At 33.6% G+C, this 20,802-nt stretch overlaps 3 protein-coding genes across 12 annotated transcripts; 2 read left to right on the plus strand and 1 right to left on the minus strand.

Annotated features, from left to right (window-relative positions):
• Positions 1–8: 8 nt before the first annotated feature.
• On the plus strand, positions 9–1,918 carry LOC148612997 (uncharacterized). Its single transcript, XM_088594962.1, has one exon. It carries the CDS (start codon positions 9–11, stop codon positions 648–650), a length of 642 nt encoding a protein of 213 aa, XP_088451088.1. The 3' UTR covers positions 651–1,918.
• A 1,146-nt stretch (positions 1,919–3,064) lies between these two features.
• Positions 3,065–3,820, plus strand: LOC148612998 (uncharacterized). The gene has a single exon (XM_088595417.1). It carries the CDS (start codon positions 3,065–3,067, stop codon positions 3,818–3,820), a length of 756 nt encoding a protein of 251 aa, XP_088451543.1.
• Positions 3,821–7,369: 3,549 nt separating this feature from the next.
• LOC148612999 (lewis-type alpha-(1,3)-fucosyltransferase-like) lies at positions 7,370–20,313 on the minus strand. 10 transcript variants are annotated; one of them, XM_088594953.1, is made up of 3 exons: positions 20,198–20,313; positions 10,339–10,473; positions 7,370–9,110 (listed from the first exon to the last, which is right to left on the minus strand). In XM_088594953.1, exon 3 carries the CDS (start codon positions 9,100–9,102, stop codon positions 7,945–7,947), a length of 1,158 nt encoding a protein of 385 aa, XP_088451079.1. In that variant the 5' UTR covers positions 9,103–9,110; positions 10,339–10,473; positions 20,198–20,313; the 3' UTR covers positions 7,370–7,944. The 10 variants fall into 10 exon arrangements, with proteins under 10 accessions (XP_088451079.1, XP_088451085.1, XP_088451087.1 ...); XM_088594959.1 differs by having other exon boundaries at positions 10,436–10,473; positions 20,198–20,254; XM_088594961.1 differs by lacking the exon at positions 20,198–20,313 and adding an exon at positions 15,398–15,751 and having other exon boundaries at positions 10,436–10,473.
• Positions 20,314–20,802: the final 489 nt, after the last annotated feature.

Here is a 20,802-nt window from a genome sequence, read left to right on the forward strand (position 1 = left end):
ATTAAGCGATGGCGGCGGCAGTTATTGGGAGGAATGATGTAGAAGTAAATGAATTTGGTCGAGATGTTGAAGTTCCTGAAAATCCAATTGCTAAGTTAATGTACTATTTCGACAGCATTTGCTATGCAATGGATTTGAACCGAGAAACGACTCCAGATCAGTTAAGGAAATTAAGAAATTACTCTCAATATCGAAAACTGAACCAAGAAGAACGTGAACTTCTTTTAATTTTATGTGTTCGTTTTTCTCCAGATGAACTGATTAACAAGTGTCTCTTCCAAGACGATGACATGTGTGGAAACGCAATGAACAAATTCTACAAACTCGACGCAGTTCAAAAACGGTTTTTAATTACTGAAGAAGTGATTATTGGGGGACAAACTACACGAGTTGTTAAAATTTTATGCTTCCGAAAAATTTGGCTCGAATTCTGCTACTTGGAACCAATGAAAAACGTTCAAAGTGAGTTGCGGTCTATTGCGGGGAAACTTTCAGGAAGACCGTCGTCGAGCGCTGCACAACAACGCCGAGGACCACCTTCGGCACCACGACTACAGCAACAGAGAGCGCCTTCGGCACCACGACAGAGACAACAACCGCAACCTCAACCTCAGCCGGAGAAGAAGGATGACGGATGCTTAGTCATGTAATGTAGATACATAACAATTACGACGACACTTCAGCGCATAAGCTGTTTTAAAGATCATGTTCATATTTCAAGTAGCTATATCAATACACGTACAGTCATTACCTCTTTCTGCGTAACCCTCCATAAACAGTGGACATGGACCTAGAACATTGCACGAATGACCAATATCGTGTTTTAATTCTGAGAACAACAGTCAGTTACTAGAACCTAACTCGTGAGAACTTTACTCGCTAAACGTATGATAAAATAATTTATAAGAGAGTTACTTCAATGTAATCGAAATGTTAATGAATTTTATTTCATATCGAATAGCGCGCGACACTCGGCATTCTTTTCTGTTATTAAATATACAGGATCATTCTTTTTATGTATTGTTTGAATAGTGGTATAATTAGTATCGTATGTTTTATGGTACATATTTTATTTATATATATAGTCATCTTTTTATTTAGCATCTTTCTGTTATCAAAAACTGTACTTGTTTCGCTTCATTGGTTACCAGTGCAATATCGAATTCAATTTAAGATTATTGTGTACACTTATAAGGCTCTTAACAACTCAGCATCTGTGTACTTGAAGAAATTCGTCGGTTCTTATCAGCCGACTTGAACATTACAATCTGAGGACTGGCACCTATTGAAGACCCCACGCATGAGAACTAAGACTCGTGGCGAACGACGGTTTGATGAAGCCGCAGCGACATTGTGGAACAGTCTCCCTTTTCATATTCGAAGTGTGCCTTCACTGAAGATTTTCAAAAACTTGTTAAGACACATCTTTTTCGAGCAGCTTATGGAGACAGTATGTAAATTTTGCTTGATCAGACATTGGCGATCAGGTGTACTTGATTATGTTTCAGTCGCTCTTTGTTTTAATACCTTGAACAAGATCTTTATTTCTATAGTTTTTTTTAATATTTTGATCAGGAGAAACCTATTATTATCATTGTTAATGTTAAACTTGTTATTTTTGAATATTTTTGTATATATTTTCATTTTATTTGTGTTGTTTGTATACATGTAATTTTGTTGTCTCATGTATTTGTACAGCGCATAGAGTGTTTTGTTTATTAGATGGGCGCTTAATAATATAATAAATGATAAATGATAATAATAATATTAGCTATGTATAACAGTTTCATTGCATTATCTCATTCAGTGAGAAATGGATGAAAATGAATGTCTTTATTTCTCATACATCCAATGATTATTGGAACAGAGAAAAAAATAACAAAACAAAACATAATAAAACAAACAAACACAAAACAAACACAAACACAAAACAAAACAAAAAACACAAAACAAAAAACAAAAAACAAAAAACAAAAAAAATACCAATTACATGATTGCAGTAAAGTAAACAGTAAAAACGGTTTAATCCTGGTTTGCATACATTTAATTACAGGTTTAAATAAACAAAGATGAAATTGTTGTTTTAATCATTATAGTCTGTTCTTTATTGGTCACCTTAATTGCACCTGTATTTTACCTGAAGAATTGTACTTAAAATCTTAAGATATTGTTATGAGAATATCAAAATAAATTTGATGATGTTTTAAATGAAATATTTCATTATTTAATATTTTATTTTAGTACACGTTGTCAATATTGGGATTATAGTACAAAAATACAGTTATTTACATAATAAATTATGAACTTAATGAAATAAAAAAAATAAAACTGTAAAGTTAGTTTTATAGTTTATCCTTTATTAATGTCTGTTGAAATTTATTACATTCCTTAATATTAAGCTTCCAAGCCAACTGTATTCCCATATGCAAGCTAAACATGCTGAACAAGTATTCAGCATCATAGCTAATTATAATCATAATTATAATTAATTACAACCTTTAAACAATTAAAAGCTAGATTGTCATTAAGCCATGAGATGTACTCACAAGCTTCAAGCATTATAAATATTGAAGTTGTTTTAATTTCAATCATTCAAAAGTAAAAATGGCATTCGCACAACTACGAGCACTTGAATTTGTTAAAAACAAGTTTGGCAAAGACAGCTTAGTCTTAGATGGGTATCGCTACAGCATCAGAAGTCAACACAACACACGTATATATTGGCGATGTGTCATCAACACATGTCCTGCTACAGTCAACACGCATGATGGCCATCTGGTCAAACGTGGATACCAACACAACCACCCAAGCAACCAATCCAAAATTGATGTCATGAGGGTAATACAGACAATGAAAGACCGATCTAAATCCGAGGTCACACCAGTACCAACAATCTACGAGGAGGAAGCAGTGAAACTACGCACACCAGAGTGGAACGACATACCAGGCAGATGGTAGAGCAGCTATCTACATATTACTCAATTAAAACTTCACTTTACCACCAGAGATCACTGACCAGACCCGCGTTACTAAAAACTACCATAGACATCAAGCTCCAAGACAAATGGTGTACAACTACTGCTGGGGAACAATTTCTACTGATGACAACATTCACCCACGCATGCTTATATTTTCAACTACCAATAACCTGAGACACCTGGATGCTGCTGATACTATATTCTGCGATGGCACCTCTTACACATGCCCTTCACTGTTTCATCAACTATACACTATCCATGCTATGATCGACGGTTCCATGTTTCCACTAGTATTTGGCTTACTACCAGGCAAAGACCAGACAACCTACATCAGATTCTACAGCCACATCAAAGAGATATCTCGCCAACTCAACATTGTACTTCAACCTCAGAGTGTATTCATCGACTACGAGATTGCCACCAATAACGCCGCCACTACTGTATTTCCAGGTGTGACCATCAAAGGATGTTTTTTCCACTACACGCAATGCATCTGGCGCAAGACTCAAAAGTGTGGACTCCAGACCTACTATAAAGACAACGCCGACATCACTAAACTTGTAAGACGGGCTGCAGTACTAACATTCGTCCCCCAGCATGAAGTAGAAAACGTCTGGTTCAACGCACTACAAGACATCGACAACACAGATAACATACCCGATACTACTACATTTACCGACTACGTTACCGAACACTGGGTTGAGAACAACAGATTTTTATGGAACCACTACCAGACAGAAGGACCTCGCACTACAAACCATTTAGAGGGCTGGCACAACAAAATCAAGAAAATAGTCCGACATGCTCACCCAAACATCTACGAGATAATTGACTTACTATAAACTAACCAGGCCATGACAGAAATTACAGTGATCCAGTACTCAACAGGAGGAGCTCGTCCACCCAAAAGACCAGTTTACCGACGCATCAACACACAACTACAGCAACTCAGACAGATATCAGCAGCGGATTATGACTGTGACAGACTACGCAGATGCCGCTTCTCACTTACTGCATCTTAATTAGTGAGCTTTTATACGATACAAACATTGTAATATATTTCATGCTTTGTCATTTCTGATAATTTAACCTGATTTTATATTTATTTTAATGCTGCAACTGATACAATGGGTCTTAAATGTTGTATATGTATTCTTAGTATATGCAAATTATTTATTTTATTTGTTGTGATTCAAGCTATCTGAAAATGAATTGTCTTGTCCCTTATCTTGTGTTGTTGATTTTGTTATTAAAATATTTATTAAAAAATAATGTTTACTTATTTTTTTATAGAATTATTAGAAATGAAAAACAAATATACACATTAAATAAAACACGCAATCAATACTAAAACAAAACTCAACAGAATGCCAACATATATTTTCTGCAGGTAAAAAAAATATTAATATTAATTGTTCATATTTAAAACAAACTATAGGTCTTCAAGGTGTATGAACCCATTGTCTTTTTTGTTTATTGAACTATTTAATTAGTATGGTAATTAAATGTATGCAAACCAGGATGACACCTTAAAAACACAATTAGAATTGTAACTATATTAACAGATGTGTTTTATTGTAGATGATTAATGTGCCCTATTTTGGGTACTATGTTTAGGTAAAATAAAACATATTTAATCTGATTTTATTTCATATACACGATTCTCATGTCCGTCCGTCTGTCTTACTTTTGATTTTCGGATGATAATTTTTGAGAGAACCGCTAAACCATTTTTTTTATTTCAAACTTTAACATTAATTACATGCCAAGTTAAATTAAGGTTAATTGCATTTCAGGGCAGTCAAAAAGTTACGGTTTAAATTTGATAAAAAAAAGTATATCCATGATCACCGAATATTATTTTAGTTCTTCTGTACTAAGACATCCTAGCTGTAGTAATATTAGGTCCTCCTCATTTGCAAAATTGTAAGTTTAACCATGCAGCAACATGTCCGCCAACTTGTTTATTTCTCCTACAGAATCATTTTTGTTACGTTTCCCGAAAAGGTCTGGAAAAGGAATGAAACAATAAACCCATAAAAGAAAAATGTTTCCATAATCTTTTAAACCATATTTTTTCTTTCAAAATTTATAACAGACTGGTTGAATACTTGTCATGGTAAAGGTAGATTGAATAATTGTTGGGGTTTAACGCCCGAGCAGCAATATTTCAGCTATATTCAGGCGACGAACATGAAATCGACGATAAGATGAACATAAAATAATGATAAAATGAAAAATGGGATGGGAAGCATGGATAATAAGGTCAACAAATTTTGATTAATATTGCCACTAAAAATAGGGAGGAGAGGACTGAGTGTGAATATACAATAAATATTTGATATTAACATTTTATTGTATGGCGAACCTTGTAAATTAGATCCACATATGGTCGTAACTTTTGTGCCAGGCGACCTTTGTTATATCATAGACACTTGACAAAAACACACGACCGCTTTGATTTGGTAAATATAATCCGCGTAAAACGGCAGAATCAGAGTTTAACAAGGGTACGAAAGGTGAATATATAAGTTTTACATTTATTTTTTTAACAAACAATTTAATGTACTACAAGATAATGATTTCGTATGTTTCTTTATGAAATTTTGTACTCTTTTATCAAACAATCAAAATACTATCGTGGTAAGGGATTTGTATGTCCGTATGGTGGGGGCTAGGATAAAATTTTTGTCCTGGATATTTTTTTCGTGTTAAGACTATCCTGACTTATTTTTGATTCCAACCTGTCCTGGATTTTTTTCATGACATATGTCAAAAACATTCCTGATTTTCTTTTCAACAAATGCATTCTGCCTTTTTTACCCGAATGGCCATCCTGGGATTTTTTTACCATACGCTACCATCCTGCCTTTTTTTTCAAATTTAATCCTAGCCCCCCCCCCCATAAAAATCAAATGGTTGATCCTTAAGTTGGTGAGCATGCGTGACATGTACAACCACAGTTTTCTTTTGCTTATGTAACATTCTTCATGAAATCAATTTTGATATGCTCCATTTGTGTTGTTGTAATATAATAATAGGCTACTCTAATTACCAATTAATGTATCAAATCTTCCTAACTTTAACCAAGTTTTTGTAGACTGAAAACCGTTTTAAAGCTATGGCAATTTCTATCAAAAATTTGAAAATACGTTGCCCATAGGTTAATCTAACTGCAGACGACGTGCACCCGTAGGGCAAGAGTCCTCTGCTTTTCGAAACACCCGCCGAGTTGCGCAAAATGTCAAATCAGAGGGAGATGAAAGAGGAAAGGAAAACTATGACACGTTGAACAAATCGCTTCTCTTGGTGCAGATGGATACACCGAGTTCATGAATACAACTATAAAACCTCTGTAGTGATGAATTCAATCTTGTAGTACATGTAACATAACCCTGTTCCAGAAGCCAAATTGTAAGAGGTCTAGCGCAGTATAAAAGGTCTGCGTAGTTACAGCAAGCTCTAACATAAGGTATGTATGGTGATATGAAAACTCCATATGCAGGTGCTGAACGGACGTTAAGAAAGATGAAAGGAAAATTGACAGTATGGAATGAAAAGTAATCGTGTTGTCGAATAGTTATCCTTTTCTATCGATCTCCAAGTGTGATCCTGATATGAGGTTGAATTCACACTGTCCGCAGTACTTAAGCCTTTATTTCCGTAGATGCAATGTATAAAATCCCCGAAACTACATTTGCAGGATTGTTGAACGATAATACGTCATCTTTATATCGGAAACAGAGATAAAAAAAATCTGCCTTTACGATGTTCCTTCCTTTGGATAAGATCAGCTAAAAAAAGGAGATGTGGTTTGATTCCAATCAATCAGAACATCCAACCATCCAACAAATGCCAAGCAACAAACAATTGAACTTCTACCACATGATCTTTAATGATGGGCAAAACCCATACCATAAAGCAAGATGCAAAAGGCCAAAAAATAAATGATGATTGTGAAACTATTCACTAAAGACCAAAACCGACCTAATATATACAAAAAAAAAAAAAAAAACAAAAAAAAAAAAAAAAAACGAATTACAATGGACATAAAAAACAACAGCAACCACTAGACTACAGGTTCCTGGCTTGGGAGAGGCACATCACATGAAACGGTGTTAAACATGTTTGTGAGCGCTCAACCTTTCCCTAACCTGGGACAGTGTTGGGAAAAACAACACTAAAACGAACTATAAAAATATGTCAATTCGGATTTAACTCTTGAGATCGACCACCTCGGCCTTTCTATGAATTTTAGATTATATTTTGTTTGTTAATATTTTATCTTTAAATCCTAATGGAGGTTTAATGTTTCTCCATAATTATGTGCGGTCCTCCAAAAGATAATATTTCAAAGTTAAAGCTATGTTTCATACACTTCAAACTAAACATACCAATCTTATTTTATTTGCATCTGCGGATTGAGGAAGAAAAAACTTGATTTTGTAGATTGAACTTTGACCCTGACCACTTTTTTCTATCGTAACTTTTTTAAGAGGCTGTCCACGAGAAAACCATATAAAACCGCCCGAAAGTGATATTGGCAATTACAAATTAACTTTAGTGCATCTGGTAGGACCCCATGAGAAACTTATAATTGCAAAATATATTTTTTGTCGAAAAATTAAAGATGGAGGAGATATCAAATTTTCGACGATTCCACTTTCGAACGATTTTTCCAGTTTTGCATGGTTTTCTCACTGACAGGCTCTTAAAAACAAGAACAGTTATATCGTTAGTAGTCTTTACCGGAGATTCTGGTTCTGACATTTTTAAATTTAGCCCTGCTCCTAGACTTTCATGGAATTTTACCACGGGCTCTAGTTCTGACTTAAATCGTTTTGCCCATTGAAACCTCAAATAAATAGCAAGGACCTTAAAATAAAAAAAAAAATAATAATAAAAAAAAAAAAAAAACAAAAAAAAACACACACACAATATCAGGAAATTCTTTTTGAATGAATATTTATATTGATATGCTTGAATTGCACACATTTCGTCGGTACCAAGAGTTGAAATTTCGCCCAGTCCATGATATACTTTTAGCCTTGTATGTATTCATTAGCTCACATAAGTCACATATACTCCTATTATAATTTCGTTCATTATCTATATGATATTTATCAATTTCTTTCAGAATTGAAACATATTTGTCTTCATTTGCACCTAATTCTATCAGATGTTCAGCTAATAATCTCGGTGTTTTAAAATCCAAAGCATTGATGAAAGTTTTTGGCGGTAAAATAGATGCAACATTTGGAGCACCTCTTGAAATGTAAATAGCATTACTATTGTCTAAAAATGTATGAAAGACTTTTTCTGTCACATAATCCTTGCATATACTATTTTCAAATCCTAGATAGAACTTGTATTTTTGAGATAAAAGTTCGTGGCATTCAGACATAGAACCCGAGCAAGAAAAATTGCCACATCTGCCGTAAACATCAACATCAATGTATTTTTTCAGCTTTCTCACATAATCTTCGCGCCTGGACTTAGAGTGACAGTTACTGACAGTCCACGCGGCAAATCCTGTCTTGTTTCTAAAAATAGAATGATAGTCCTTTTGTAAAGGTACCGTTCGCTTGAAAGTCTTGTAACTAAGGAGAACTTCACTGTCTTGTCTGTAAGTCATACTCCAGTCGAATTTGTTGTTCCAAACACTGCTCAAATCTGAATCAAAGACAGGACTTTCGATATTGACTATGACCCATATTTGCCCGTCTTTTTTTCTTGGAACGTTATTGTACATATCTCTATATGCAAACAAAACAACATCACTTTTGTTCAACAAACTCTTGTCGTCCGAGAGTTTGCAGTTTGAATATGTACATTTAATCTCTGTAAGATCCACATTTCCACTGAAGTATGGTTGAATCGCATACCAGAGCATGACGAACTGTTTTCCGGTTGAATTTGTTCCATTAATCAAATTTTTTCCTTGTGGTGAGTTTTCCCATTTTCTATAGCTTACGTGAGGCAATGCTGATTTCTCAATCATGGGCAATATAAATCCGAATTGATCGAAATGATTTAAGCTGAATTGATAGTCCCAATTTATAGATAAGCCCACAAGGAGAAAACACAAAAAACAAAGAATACAGAAAAATCCCCCCTTCTTCATATAGGTAACTGAAACAAAAAAATAATGTCTATATACAAAAAGGATTCATTCAAGTAAAATATTCATTTCGACACTAATTAACATAAAGAATACGTTTAAAACTACGAATAAATAAAAAGTACATTATAAAAAACATTGTTTGGTAGAGAGGTACGTGCTTGTTTTGCGATTTTTACGTGGCTGTTTGCGCTTTCATGTTTGATTGGTACATATACTCGTGCTGTGATTCAAACGTACTCGTAATTTGACTTGTAAGTGCTTGTTTCATCATTTGGAAGTGATTGCGATTTGATTAGACGAGCTAGTGAATTGATTTGCTGCGTTTTTATCTGATTTCAAGCGCCTGTAATTTGATTTTACATGTTATTAGTGCATACGTGTTTCGTGCCTTATACGTGTACCTGGTGTGATTAGTGTAGAAGTGAATTGTGCCTAATACGTGATCCTGGTGTGATTTATACAGTAAATGTATCGTGCCTTATACACATTCTCTATGTGATTTATACTGAAGTGTTTCGTGCCTAAATACGTGTTCCTGGTGTGACTTGTACAATAGTAATCAAAGGAACCAAGGCCATAGCGGTAATCAAAAGAATGCAATCCAGGGACAAAGACCAGACATGGAAAACAGACATACACAACAAAGAACATAAAGTAACCAAAATCATACATACAAAGTAACAAAAGCAAATGAGCAACTCGTACTCCACTAAAAACTGGGAGCATGGACCAGGTGCACCGGTAGGGTAAGCGTCCTCTGCTTTTTTATAAACACCCGCCGAGTTGCTCATGAAAAGTCAAGTCCGGGTAGACGAAAGAGGAAAGGAAAACTATGACACGTGTAATCTGCCTTATACGTGTTCCTGGTGTGATTTATACAGAATTGTTTCGTTCCTAATACTTGTTCCTGGAGTGACTTGTATAGCGGTGTATCATGTCTTATGCGTGTTCCTGGTGTGATTTGTACAAAGATTAGTTTTGGCTAGTGAGAAATAAGTCGAAAAATAATTTAACTTACATGACATTTGTTCCACACATTTAAAGAATTAGCATTCCAAAACTAAACACGATGTTGTCTTTTCTATTTCATATCTTTTAAACATATAATTTTATCTATTAACTAGTGCACGTAGCTTCAAAATCAAGGACATATTATTTAAAGGTACAAGTACATTTATTGAATTGATTTTATAATGACTGTAAAATGTATGGAAAAACTAGGAAGTTGAAACTCACATTTTATATGACGCAATTATAGATGATTTCCTTTTATATTGTAATAATTAGCAACACCCTGAATTTCCTTTTACATGAAAGTCATTTAAACCAGTACCTGTGAAAATGTTCCATCTTCTCTTCTAGTGAGGTTAACTAAAAAGAGAGATATTAAATTCACAAGAAAAAATAAAACCAAGTAAAAAATTGTATTAAACAGCAAGAAAGAACAATCAATTACATGTATCAACAGCTAAAAAGCGGTAGTGAAAAGTGTTTACTTACAATGTACTTGTATATGTCATGTACTAAAATACAGCCTGGTTTAGACTGACTTCCCCATCTGAGTCAGTTTCATTCTCAAAGGGAGCGAAGCTGGACTCAAAATTCTAACTTGGGAATATGCAGCTTTAGCGTACACAATTATTCTATACTTAACAGCAGCCTTTTACGACATTCTGAATTTCAGAACAGAGAAAAAATATTTTATTTGTATAGGTTACTTGCTTTATTACCGAGAAAAACTGACGAGGAGGAAACGCACACTTAATTTATCAAATCGGGTCTTTCCGTAGTTTATCTTTGTCTACAGATAGGAAGGGGCTTCACAGACTGTTTCATGTACATGTACAGTACATGCTGGCTATTATTTATTTACAGTTACTGAAGATAATGCATAGTTAATCTAATCTATAGCTTTGCTATTAGTGTGTGATAGTAGATGAGGTAGCACAGCACAGAGTCGGACCAAGTTTGAAAGTCAGTACCCTTGTTTGTTGGAAAAAAATTGTTAATTTTGTGCAAAATTTGTGCAAAACTGAGCTAACAATAGTCTAATGGACCCCCTCTACATAAAACATGTCAGAGTCCACGGTTGCAGCATATGCTTCAGTTTCCGTCGCCTTCGATATCATTTCGGTAAAAGGTATTTCGTTAATCATGTCTTTCCCCCCAGATACATGCATAATTGCAGAGTCACCTTAATCAGCAGAAGTTAAGGATGATTTTTTTTTCACCGAGAAATTAAAGTAAACTAAAATGTCTCGACGCTAAAATACATGTTTACAAAGTTCAATTATATACAGAACCATAAATTAGTGTATTTTTTATGTGGAATTTTTATTACTGTTTTTTCAGCAGGGAAAAAAACGCTTCCTGGGTCAACCACCTTGATAAATTTATTATCACAATATAAAACAAACGCACCCGCACACAAAATGCAAAATTGAAGTTTCGTGCGCAAGAATAAAAGCTTTCAATGAACGTCATTTTCGCGCAAAGTTGTGTTGAAACGCACATTGGTACCAACATAACGTGCGCAACATTCCCCGCTTTACAAATAGAATGTTTTATCTGAACCACTAAGGTGTGTAAATTTGATTTTTATCGGCTATTGTAGCCGCTACTTTTGGCTTACTGACTTCAAAATCAAGAGTTGTTGAGTATTCCTTGTCACTTAAGCTTCCTTTGAAATTTGAAATTTGAACATTTGTTTTTTACATGACTGTACATGACCCAGGAGTTAACATCAACCTGTGGTGGACTGATCAATCGATATTTACCCTACTTGTAAAACAATCCATTAAAATGTGTCAGATGGTGTAACTTGCGGAAATAATTTCCTTTTTTTCAACAAAAACCTTAAATTTGTACAAAATATTTATTCAATACAAATAAACTTTATTATGATTATTCAAATAATTCATAATTTTCCTATCGAAATGAATTTTTACAGCAGAATAACTAATATACTTACCTGTCTTTTTGGGTGTGTAGTTATTTTAAGCATCTGTTTTCTCAATTGTATCTAATTTACATATGGTCACGTATTTCAAAATACACCTTCTTTCCATCTGTTTACATTAACATTCTAAAATGTTTATGTTAGTTATAGTTTTTTTTTTAAAACACACACGACATGACCTTTTAATTAATATCCAACATTCACCATGTTTTCTAATTAAGAATTATTTTTTTTATTGTATACCTTAATATCAATTAAGAGACGTTGAAGTATTTTAGGTATTTATTGGTATAAAAATATCGGCGAAAATTACTGAAGCATATCAGGAACAAACACACAACACCTCCCCAAAGCACTTGCTCTGGTATGGTAAGTTCCTGTCATGCTCCATCCGTCTCATTGTAAGTGAGGTAAATCTGGCAGAAAACTGTGATGAAAAAGTTGTGGACGAACGAACGCACTGACGGACGAAAGAGTAATCAAGGGAACCACATTTCTGCGAAAATCAAAAGAATGTTATTCAGGGGAAAGACGAGACATGGGAAACTGACGAACGAACACCGTGCCGTGGTCGTTTTTATATCTTCTGAAAAGTGGGGGTATAAAAAATAATTAAAGAACGCAATCTAGAAATATACTGGAGCAGACTAGGAAGAGCCAATTGTTATTTGACATACGTGGTAATTCTTCATGGCAAAAGCCTTTACAGTCTTAAAGTAAATGGTCTGTATTATTGTGAAGACCAAATTTTCCGACATCAGGGTGTGGCGGAAAAAGGGCTGAAGACCTTTTATATGGATCAAGGAAAAACGGCGTCCATTTTCAACTAGTAAACACTGCTATTATTTCATACCTATACTTACTTTTCAACGAATAGACTTTGCATATTTTCCTATCACAAGGTTTTGAAAATGATTAAAATCTCGTATCATTTCAGCGACACAATAATTTTATAAAAGTTCGTTGAGGTGCCTTCCAAAATGTGTTTAAAATAAAAATATACATGTCGATAAAGAATATACTTGCCTCAGTCGGCCGTTATAGCCCCACTTAATAATACTTTAAATATTTTTTGCAACGGTTTGCGGACATGTTGCTGATTGAAAAAAAAAAAAACATTTAAGCTTTTTTTCTTTTTTTTTCTTTTTTCTGGAAAAATGGCGGGGTAGACAAGACGTACTCACGATAGCTCTACGAAACAGTGTAATTATACCTGGTGGCACAAGGTTTAAGTGACTCTGTGTTGTTGAAGATGTTTCATGGACAATTCGCTAAAACATTAAATGGGTAAAAAGAAAAGAAATAGGAGTAACTCGTCTAAATCAGGACTTACCCCACCCGAGAAAATTGTAAACAAAAACGAAAACATGGCGGCGACCACAACGATACCAAGTTTACCCAATATGGACTTATCCCAAGTCATAACACAAGCAAATCAGAGTATATATGGTACGAATAGCCCTCAACGTTCATACATAGAGCCATCTATAATGCAAATTCCAGAAAATACTTCACAAATTGGATTCAGGTCTCCACTCCCACCACCACCCATGTACCCTACCCAGCCACAGTCTAGTACACCAGTACAACAACCCATAGTATCCAACATCCAAGGCAATCCATGTATGTCAAACACAGAACCTATAGTTACATCAAACACAGATATGGCACTACAGGTCATCATACAAAACAGGAATATTATGAATAATAGACTTGAAAATGTAAACACAACCAACAATATGATTCAAAATAAACTTCAAAAACTTGATATGCTGGAAGAAATAAATACTAAACTACAAACTGTTGAAGCTAATATAAACTCAATGAAAAAAGAAATCAATGATATAATAACACTTCAAGACCAGCATTCAAGAACCTTGGCAAATGAGGAAAGGCATCATTATGTTATAGAGGATAGAATGAAATATCTTGAGGAACAAAATAGGGTACTGGAAAATCAAAATAGAGAATTAAATGAACAATATCTGAAACTTCAAACCCATTCTATGAAGTACAATCTAATTTTTACTGGCTTACCTGAAAATACAGGTGAAACTAGAGAAGAAACATAAAATTTAGTAAAAGAATTTATTAAACAAGAACTGAAAATTGAAGGTGCAAACACAATTGAATTCCAAAACGTTCATAGATTAAAGCCACGGCGTGACGGAAAGCATCGTAGTATAATCGCAAGATTTACAAAATATGATGATCACCAGAAAGTTCTTGGAGAAGCAAATGAAAAACTTAAAAATAGCCAAAGATATTCTGTTTTCCAACAGTATCCAGTTGAGATTAGCGAGCGCCGGAAAGCACTGATACCTAAACTAAAAGAATTTCAAAGGCTCAAGCGAAATGCAAAAATAGTGTATGATACCCTTATTGTAGACGGTCAGCCGTACGTTCCGAAACCCCGTGAAACACCTCACATTCCAGGTATGAACTAGGACATCACATCAGACATACATGAACGATCACGACCCAATACACAACGACAGGTAAACAAATTGAGAGTTACATTCGTTAATGTTTGCGGATTAAAATCAAAGCTTCTAAATGTTGACTTTATTGAACTAATTCAAGAGTATGATATTAATTTTTAGAAACAAAACTAGATAAATTTGATGTTCTTGATGTACCACAAGGTTACGAATACGTTACTAAAAATAGGAAAAATGTCAAACGAAAGTCTGGTGGTATTATTGTTATGTATAAAAAAGAATTTTCGAAATATATTAATTTTATAAAAACAGAATCTGAACTAGTACAGTGGTTTGAAATTTTGCCAGATTATACAGGTCTTCCACAAAGATTGTTATACGGTTGTGTGTATATACCTCCAGAAAACTCAAAATATGCATGCCATTCCATTTGAGGAATTAGAATCAGAATTAATTTCATTTTCACATAATTTGAACTATATTTCCCTTTTTGGTGATTTTAATGCACGATAAGGAAAAGCAGATAATTTTGTAATTCCTGATGATGCGCTTTTTCAAAACCTTAATTTACTTAATGAATTTGATGATGATATCATTGATAATATGTATTCATATAAAATACTACAAGAGAATAATATATCTCTTAATAGATCAACTCAAGATGTTGGTCGGTGTAACAATTATGGTCATAAATTGATAGCAATGTGTAAACGATTATCTTTGTATATAGCAAATGGTAGAGTTTCCGAAGATATATTGGAAAAACTACATGTAAAAATATTAGTTTGATTGATTATGTACTTGTAAGCCCGAATTTGTTCTCATTGTTTGAAGAATTCTGTGTATTAGATTTTGACCCTATGATATCAGATGTACACAATAGAATAAAATTTACCTTGTCATTCACCAAAGAAAAATTAAATCCCAACATAAATGATACACTTCATTCATCTACACGTGTGAGATGGGCCCCTGAAAAGTTGGAACAATTCCGGCATGCTATTACGGATCCACTTTGTGATATTGATATTAAGTTAGATGAACTTTTACAATCTAACGAAATAACTGATGAAAAGGTAAATGAACTAGTAAATGAATTGGTAAATATTCTTACTTATAATGGTAAGAATATTATGGGTGGTGTTAAATCTGCAAATCATAAGTATAAAGCTAAACAAGGAGATAAACCTTGGTTCGACAAGAAATGTAAAGAAAAACGCAATGTTTTTCATAGCGCGAAGAAAGAATACAATACAAATAAGAGTAAAAATGTTCAAACTCAAACAGCTATTCCTCTTGACGTTCTTTATGATTATTTCAAGAATTTAAATGCCGATGAATCAAATGATGCATCGTTCGATTTAGATGATGAGGATATTAATCTTTCGGCCTCTGATCAAGAGGTAGCTAATAATATTCTAAATGCTCCGATCTGTGAAAACGAAGTCTTGAGAGCAATCTCAAATCTTAAAAATAACAAAGCGCCCGGTATAGATGAAATTATTAATGAATACTAGAAAAATATACCCGTAGATCATATTGGTACATTTTGTAAATGATTCAATGTTATATTAGACAGCGGAATTGTACCGGAGAACTGGCTTGTTGGAATTATTAAACCAATATATAAGAACAAGGGGGATGTAAACGACCCTGATAATTACAGAGCTATCACACTTATTAGTTTTCTGGGTAAGTTATTTACTTCCATTATAAATGGAAGACTAACAGATCTTTCAAATGAGATAAGTCTGATTTCAAAGAATCAAGCTGGATTCAGGAAATGCTGATAACATATTTGTCTTATATGCTTTGATTTCATTATATCTATCAAGCGGAAAAAAGCTCTTCTGTACATTTATAGATTTTAGAAAGGCTTTTGATACGGTTTGGCGCACCGGACTATGGACTAAACTTAGGCGTAGTAATATTAGTGGTAAATGTTTTGATGTCATTTTTAATATGTATAACAATATTAGATCATGCGTTCAATACCGAAACGATCGTTCCGAATTCTTTTCTTGTTTGATAGGAGTCCGTCAAGGAGAAAACCTGTCGCCTTTCCTTTTCTCTATTTTCCTGAACGACTTGGAAAAATTCTTTAGGAATGTTGATGGTCGACCATTAGACTTTATTCTAGATAAATCTCATGATGCTCTGCAGATATATTTAGAGATTTTTGCACTGTTGTATGCGGGTGATACTGTTGTTTTTGCAGAAACGAGCGACAACATGCAGAAATCGTTAAACATATTTTCGGCATATTGTGATACATGGAAATAAAGTTATGATACTTTGCAAACGCAAACCACGGCGACTGCCAGAGTTTAAACTTAATGATGCATCACTTGAAATTGTCGACAGTTACAATTATTTAGGATTATTGCTTAAGTATAACGGCTCATTCACTGATGCCAAAAGTAAATTGGTTGAACAAGCTGAAAAGGCATTATTTGCCGTTTACACTAAAATTCGAAACTTGAATTTACCTATCGACATTCAATTAAAGCTTTTTGATTTTATGATTGCTCCTATTTTATTATATGGATCTGAAATTTGGGGATTCGAAAACACAAATTCCATAGAAAAGTTTCACTTGAAATTTTGCAAGCGCATTCTTAATGTTAGAAAAAGTACGCCGAACTTCATGGTGTTTGGAGAACTTGGGCGATTCCCTTCAGACATAGATATAAAGCTGAGGATGGTGTCATTTTACTCTCGCCTCCTCAAAAACGAAAATAAACTAAGTTGTATTGTATTTAAACTTATGTTTAATTCACATTTTGATAATGTTTGTAATTTTAAGTGGATGTCGTTCCTGAAGTCAATATTTTATTCATGTGGATTAAGCTATATATTCACCGATCAACAATTTATAGATTTTTCTTTATACAAACAACTAATTAAGCAGATATTGCAAGATCAATTCGTTCAAAAATGGCATAGTGACATTGATAACTCCTCTAGAGGATCTTCCTATGAGTTATTTAAGCAAAACTTTGGTCTTGAAACTTACTTCGTTTACCCGAGAAATCCCGAATCTGGATAACCAAATTTAGATCGTCCAATATAAAATTTCCTATAGAAACAGGACGATGGCACAATATACCTAGACATGAACGAATATGTAGCTTATGCAACGAAGGTTTATTAGGAGATGAGTTTCATTATTTATTTGTATGTAAAAATTCTATTGTTGTAAATCTTAGGAAGCTATATGTACCAAAGTATTTTTCATCCCACCCATCAATACACAAGTTCAAGGGTATGTTTTCAAATTGTCATACAACTTTGTTATCTAAAATTTCCATGTTTATCAAAAAACTGTCAGCTATATTGTAATTTAATGCATACATTTTATGTAATTTTTGTATATCTGTCTACCATGCCATTTTCATTAATTGTATTTGTATTTGCCTCATGTTACACATAACTTGTGTCTGAGTGAAATAAAGAATCTTGATCTTGATCTTGATAAAATTAACTATATCAAGTCCATTATCATTCCTTTATTTGTCAACATGCGCTGTAGATAAACATCTGCATATGTGATACTTGTTTTATATCTAAGTGTGCCGCGTGACGCTATGGATTGTTAAGTAGCAGTCTTTATAAAAATCAGACAGAAGGTGATTCATGCATGTCAAAAACCCACCAAATTCAGTTTTATTTTTTTTTTGTTCAGAAACCGTTATAGATCACATAACCAGTCTTAGTTCTATATTTGGGGGTAGCACTTTTGAGATAATATTAATATAGATTGTTCATGAAATTAGCACTTTGCAAGAGTAATCGTTCTTGATCTGGTTTGATTGGGTTGGTTTTAGTGAGAAGTGTAGTGTTCTCAAAAGTACAAATCTAAATACAGACAGGATTATTTCCACATAAAAATGAAGCATATGTAGACCAAAAAAGCACCATCAAATCAATGGATTTTTCTATACCATGAATCTTTTTACCATAGACAGTGTCTGAATTTTATATGAACTGATACTTAAGTACATTATGTAGGTTACATGGGCCGACTAAAGTCATGTCTTAGGTATTGAAAGTCAAAAGTCAAAAGATCAACCATCCAATTCAAATTAATGAGTTTCTACATTGTCAAATTCTGTCAAAGTGTCCAATATATTGACACAGGCAAATGTGCCACTCATGAGAATCATATGGTTTGCATCATATGATTATCATATAAATGGAGCACCATATGATAATCATATGTTCCGGTATACATATGATTATCGCATGATTATCATATGATAATCATAATTATGTTTTTCACGAACACATGATTGTCATATGTTTTTAAGCCAAAATTACCATATGAGAATCATATGATAATCACATGATTATCATATGATCAATATCATATGATTGTCATATGATTATCATATGAATCGAGCACCATATGATTATCATATGTGGCTCATTTGGCTGCGTAAACTTCAGTTTTTTTCATAAGTTTATAGATGACCAGGCACCAACTTTCATTCCAGTTTTCAGAAAATCGTGTACTAGCTAGAAAACCCAATGTATTTTTCTTACCAATCTGAATCCAATATTGAAAAAAAAAATGTTCCAACATGTTATATTGTATCTTACTTTTATATATTTTTTTTATGTCAAAAATGTTCAACTATAAAATCAACATTTTGATGACATGTTAGATTTAGTTCTGATGCATCAGGTTTTGACTTGTTGTATTTCAATGTGCATGTATTGAATGCCACACTATATAGATGGCTGCCATTTGCCTATAACAGACTAACAGACGGAGAAATAATATTTATGTATACAAGCACAGCTGAAAGCAGTTGCGAAAGCTAGTAACATTTAGTGTTTAAAAAAGAGAACCGTATATTCAAATCTCATTTACGTGAAAAATATCGAAGCTAAAATCTTGTAAACGAAAAATTTAAACGATGCTTCACAAGTGGTCTTTTTAAAACACATATCAGATATGAGCCATTCTGTTAATCATTTACAGAAAGAAAACGATTAAATGAACAATATTAAGTACCCAAAGCTGTCTGTTAGTGAATAAAGTATAACAGTAACACCTATTTTTGGGGCAAAATTTTATAATATACATAACTTATTTTGTTTCAATTTTGGGAACTTCCAAATGCTTCGTCTGTAAATATTGCCTGAAGCATAAGATAATACAGCTGTCGACGATATAATGAATCCTTAGTGAAAATAATGCAAGTATGAACAAATAATAATTGAACAATCCATCAAAACATCGGTTCATTTTTATCAAGTTCAATGAGCTTGGAATTGTTGGCACTTTCACACCTCTTATTTTCGTGTCTGTTAACTTGTCTTGTCACAATTATAAGCTTGCATTTAAAAACATTTTGAGAAACTGCCTTCTCCATCATTTACTTCCTCGGTTTAAGAAGTTATTGATGCCCAAGAGCAGATGCAGTATTTCAGGTGGGGGGGGGGGTTGATAGAATTTAAGGCAGGCAAGACAATGTTAGGGGATACGATTTGTGTAACAAGTCAAGTTTCAATGCAAAATGAAAAAGAATAGATGTAAATTTAGGGGTTTCGAAGTTCTGTTTCGTTGAGTTCAATTCACTTAAAAAGAAACTACATATTTTCCCAGATATGTCTCAGATTCTATTTTTGCACCTAAGTAAGCCGTGGTATGTAATTATTTAAAGAATATTCTCTAACACATACTTACCTGTAATGATACGTGTAGCCCCGATCCGTAATTATAATGAACAGTGAAAGTGTATTGATTTTTATTCTAGATGAAACTTCAAGATAATTTGCTTGTATATGGTGCGACAGCTTTTGCAAGTAACGAAATAACTTTGTAAGAGTTGGGCAAGATTTGTAAAATAGAAAATTACGGTATGTACAATACAGAAATTGGAAGTTAGAATTAAGCATCAGCAATTCTGGTACCCCTATAAAGTAAGAGGATGGAATTCCGTTCCTCCATACCACACCAAGTCAAAGAATAGTTTGCCAGACAACTTCTAGCAATGCTGCAGTACAATTCAGGTTCTTTCACAAAGTTTTTTGGACAACACATTTTTGTATGATTATTTTTAGCAAAAGGAACTGACCAATATGGTCTAAAACTCTAATGATACAAAAAGTGTCAAGGACACTGTTATACCGTTTTATCCGTCTACCTGTTTCTTTGTTGTGGTTGTAGCATTACTCCTTACAATAAAGGGTGCACGTATGTAGTCTCATTGTAATAGAGCAATTTATCATTTAGTTGTGTAAACACGTGTATGACAACATGAGTATTTGGCACTTTAAGTTTAGTATTGC

This window comes from Perna viridis, chromosome 7 (assembly GCF_037379345.1).
Source record: "Perna viridis isolate PV_CMFRI_1.1 ecotype Kerala chromosome 7, ASM3737934v1, whole genome shotgun sequence".
Classification (NCBI taxonomy): domain Eukaryota; kingdom Metazoa; phylum Mollusca; class Bivalvia; order Mytilida; family Mytilidae; genus Perna; species Perna viridis.